This window comes from Carlito syrichta, unplaced genomic scaffold (assembly GCF_000164805.1).
Source record: "Carlito syrichta isolate Samal-C Ts95f unplaced genomic scaffold, Tarsius_syrichta-2.0.1 Scaffold126707, whole genome shotgun sequence".
Taxonomy (NCBI): Eukaryota; Metazoa; Chordata; class Mammalia; order Primates; family Tarsiidae; genus Carlito; species Carlito syrichta.
The window spans coordinates 5,019-8,456 of record NW_007070803.1 but is presented as its reverse complement, the minus strand read 5'-3'; the positions used below and the strand labels follow the sequence as shown (position 1 = coordinate 8,456).

Here is a 3,438-nt window from a genome sequence, read left to right as displayed (position 1 = left end):
GAAGATGGGGGGCAGGGCGGGGGTGGGGCGCCAGAGCGGCGGCCCCCCCCAGACCCTCGCCCCGGCACTCACCAGTCCTTGACCTCGATGTCCGGCCGTGTGGTGTCCATCAGCTCCTCCCAATACCCTTCGGCCTTGAGGTCCACCACCTGGGACTTGAGGCAGGTGCTGGGGTGGGAGGGGCCGGGGCTCACCACTAGGGCACTGAGGGGGCTAGGACTGCCCCTCTCCAGGGTGGGAGAGACCGTAGGGTGAATGATGTGGGTTTCCCCCCACCCGTGGCCCTGGCTCTTACTAATAGGAAGTCACGAAGTATTTCTTGACCTGGTCATTGGGGAACTCCTTCCTCTGGTCTCGTGAGAGGTCCTCCACCTTCCACTCATCGCCGCCATTCACGTCCAGGCTCCAGAACTCGAAGCCCTCTGGGGGGACAGCAGAGGGCACCATGATGGGAAGCCTGGGGCCACCTTTCCCCAGGTGCCCCTTCCCACCCGCCCTCTGCCTGGAGTCCTGTACTTGGGGACACTGTAGTCAACAGTGCCCACCTCGTATGCGGGGCTTGCTGCATCCCAGGCACAGTGAGTGACTTTCCTGGGAATCCTGAGACACAGGATGATGTGAGCCACCAGGCAGGCCCCTCCTGTGACAGACAACACTTTGATGCAGGCCACACAGACCTGAGTCTTGTCCCAGTTCTGCCAGTACTGGGCTGTGTGACCCTGGACAAGTTGCTTTCCTTTTCTGAGCTTTGGTTTTCTCCTGCATAAACTGGAATAAGAGCAGGGACTAGGAAACTTTTTCTAAAGTGACAGCATATTTTAGGTTTTGTGGGCTACATGCTGTCTCTGTCACATTGTTTTCTGGTAGATTTTCTTTTTTCACTCTTTCTTTTTTTAGAGCCAGGGTCTTGCTCTGACACACAGGCTGGAGTGCAGTGGCATGATCATAGCTCACTGCAGCCTTGAACTTCTGGTCTCAAGTGATTTTCCCTCCTCAAACTCCTGTGTAGCTGAGACTGCAGGTGTGTGGCCCCACACCTGGCTAATTTTTATTTCATTTTTTTGTAGAGACAGTGTCTCCATATGTTGCCTGGGCTGGTCACAAACTCCTGGCTTCAACAGATCCTCCCACCTCAGCCTCCCAAAAGGCTGGGATTACAGGCATGAGCCACTGCACTCAGCTGCTTTCTTTTTGTTGTTGTCGGTATAAATTTTAATAAGGTAAACACACTGGGCACGGTGGCCCATGCCAGTAATCCCAGCACTTTGGGAGGCAGCAGTGAGAGGACTGCCTAAGCCCACAGATTCGAGACCAGCCTGGGCAACTTGGCAAGCCCTCATCTCTGCAGTAAGTCAAAAAATTAGCTGAGTGTGGTTTTGGACTTGGAAGGCTGAGGCGGAAGGATCGCCTGAGCCCAGCAGGTTGAGGCTGCGGTGGCTGTGAGTGTGCCACTGCACTCCAGCCTGGGCGACAGAATGAGACTCCGAATCAAAAAAATAAACAAAAAATGAATAAAAAGGTAAACACTGTTCTTGATTCCTCAGCCAGAGTTGGCTCAGGGACCACAGTTTGCCAAAGCTGGTCAAGAACATGGCTATTGGGGAGTCATGGCCAGCTTGGAAGGGCCATGCTCCAGAATTTGGCCACGTGAGGCATGAGGCTCCCTCGCCATCCCTGGATCCGTCCGGCACATCGCCATACAGCAGGGCGGGAGGGGTCCCAGGTGGCTGCAGAAGTCCCACTTCCCCTGTTGCTGCAACATGCTGGGAAGAAGACTGGGCTCCCCATTCTTCCACAAGCACCCCCCACCCCATCCCACCCTGTGGGACAGTCTCAGTGGGTCTCACCCTGGAGCCTGGGAATGAGGCCAACAAAACGTGGCTCTCCCTTCCTGGTCCTGTGTCCCGAGCACAGTGAGTTCCAAATGGTCACGGTTCCCTTTCCTTGGAAAGGTTGCTGGGAAGTAGCCTTAAGAGGGGAACAGGAGCCGGGCTCAGTGGCTCAGCCTGTAATCCCGCATCTTTGGGAGGCTGAGGTGAGTGGATTGCCTGAGCCTGTGGGTTCGAGACCCGCCTGGGCAGGTGAGACCTCATCTCTACAATAAATCAAAAAATCAGCCGGGCGTGGTAGCGCATGCCTGTAATTCCGGCTACTTGGCTGAAGAGGAAGGATCGCCGGAGCCCAGCAGGTCGAGGCTGCACTCTAGTCTGGGCAACAGAGTGAGGCTCCAACTCAAAAAAAAAAAAAGAAGGGAACAGGAAACGCTACTCTTGGCGTCAGTGGGCCCGTCTGAAAAACGGGTGCACTGCCCATGCCTACCTCTTAGGGTTATTGTGGGAGGATTAAAGCAGCCACGCCTGCCAACATGCCCGGCTCATAGTAGGTGCTCAGTCAGCGTCAGCTGGTGTCATGGCCGTGTGCACGCACACCAGGGGCATGCCAGACCTCCCCCCGCCCCCACCTTCAGCACATGGGTTGTGCAGGAGATTCCTGTGGAGGCTGCGCAGGAAGTAGAAGATCTTCCAGTCGGCCACGGGCTGGTCCCAGTCCTCGGTGATGAAGCCTTCGCGCAGGCACTTGCGCTTCCAGAGGGTCACCAGGTCGATGAGGTCACGCCAGAGGCTGCAGACCAGGCGGCAGCGCAGGAGCAGCTGGCGGGCGGGCACGTGCGTGAAAAGCTCCAGCAGGATGTTCTCCGGCAGCTCGTTGATGTTCCCCACCGCCATGGTGCGGGCTCAGGGCCCCTCCTGCGAAGTGGGAAAGCCACGCTGCAGGCCGGGCCCTCTCCCCAGACCCTGTGTCAGTTGCAGCACGGGGGGGGGGGGGGGGGGCGGAGGCCATTTGCTAACCCAGGGGGACCCTGTGCCTCTCCCAGCCTCAGATTCCTCCTCGGTACCTGGGGCCCCTTACCTCCAAGGGTCACTGGGGCCCTCCAGGGGGCTTGGGACGCTGCAGACGCTCGGTACCAGGCGAGCGCTGATGCTTTTCACTGGCACCTCACAGCCTCCTCTAAGGAGGCTAGGGAGGGAGGCCTGGGGGGTGGAAGGTGCTGCCCAAGGTCAGGCCGACAGGCGGAGCCGGGAGAGGCCCGGTCTTCTCTGACCTAGGGCCAGCGTTTTCCAACAGGCCGGGCAGTCTGGAGGCGAAGTACTGCCCCCTGCAGACCCCCCCGCAGCCGCGCCTTCCCCATGCTCCCGCCCACGGAGGGATGGGAAGGGAAGGAAGGGGGTGGCTGTCGCTGCCTCCCGCGGAGTCCCAGGGCTCCAGCGACGTTTTCCAGGCCACAGAGGACGCGATCTGCCCAGCTGGGACTGGCGAAGGGGTGGGCGTCCGGGAAGGCCCCTTCCGAGCTCCCCACCCGCATCCCGCGGCTGGGATCCAGGCCCGTTCCCACGCTGTGGCTTTCAAACGCCCCCCCCCGGTGTCGGGGATCCGGCC

General features: G+C 59.4%; 1 protein-coding gene across 4 annotated transcripts in view; it reads right to left on the bottom strand.

Annotated features, from left to right (window-relative positions):
- Nucleotides 1-3,074, bottom strand: part of FBXO44 (F-box protein 44) — a 6,963-nt gene extending 3,889 nt beyond the window's left edge. For 2 of the 4 annotated variants that reach the window (XM_021707898.1, XM_008048791.1), the window contains exons 1-4: nucleotides 2,911-3,074; nucleotides 2,462-2,747; nucleotides 296-422; nucleotides 73-168 (exon numbers count right to left, since the gene is read on the bottom strand). In XM_021707898.1, the coding sequence (XP_021563573.1) occupies nucleotides 73-168; nucleotides 296-422; nucleotides 2,462-2,726 (488 nt within the window). In that variant the 5' untranslated portion in view covers nucleotides 2,727-2,747; nucleotides 2,911-3,074. The remainder of the gene's footprint in view (nucleotides 1-72; nucleotides 169-295; nucleotides 423-2,461; nucleotides 2,748-2,910) is intronic. The other 2 variants (XM_008048790.1, XM_008048792.1) reach the window with 2 other exon arrangements.
- Nucleotides 3,075-3,438: the final 364 nt, after the last annotated feature.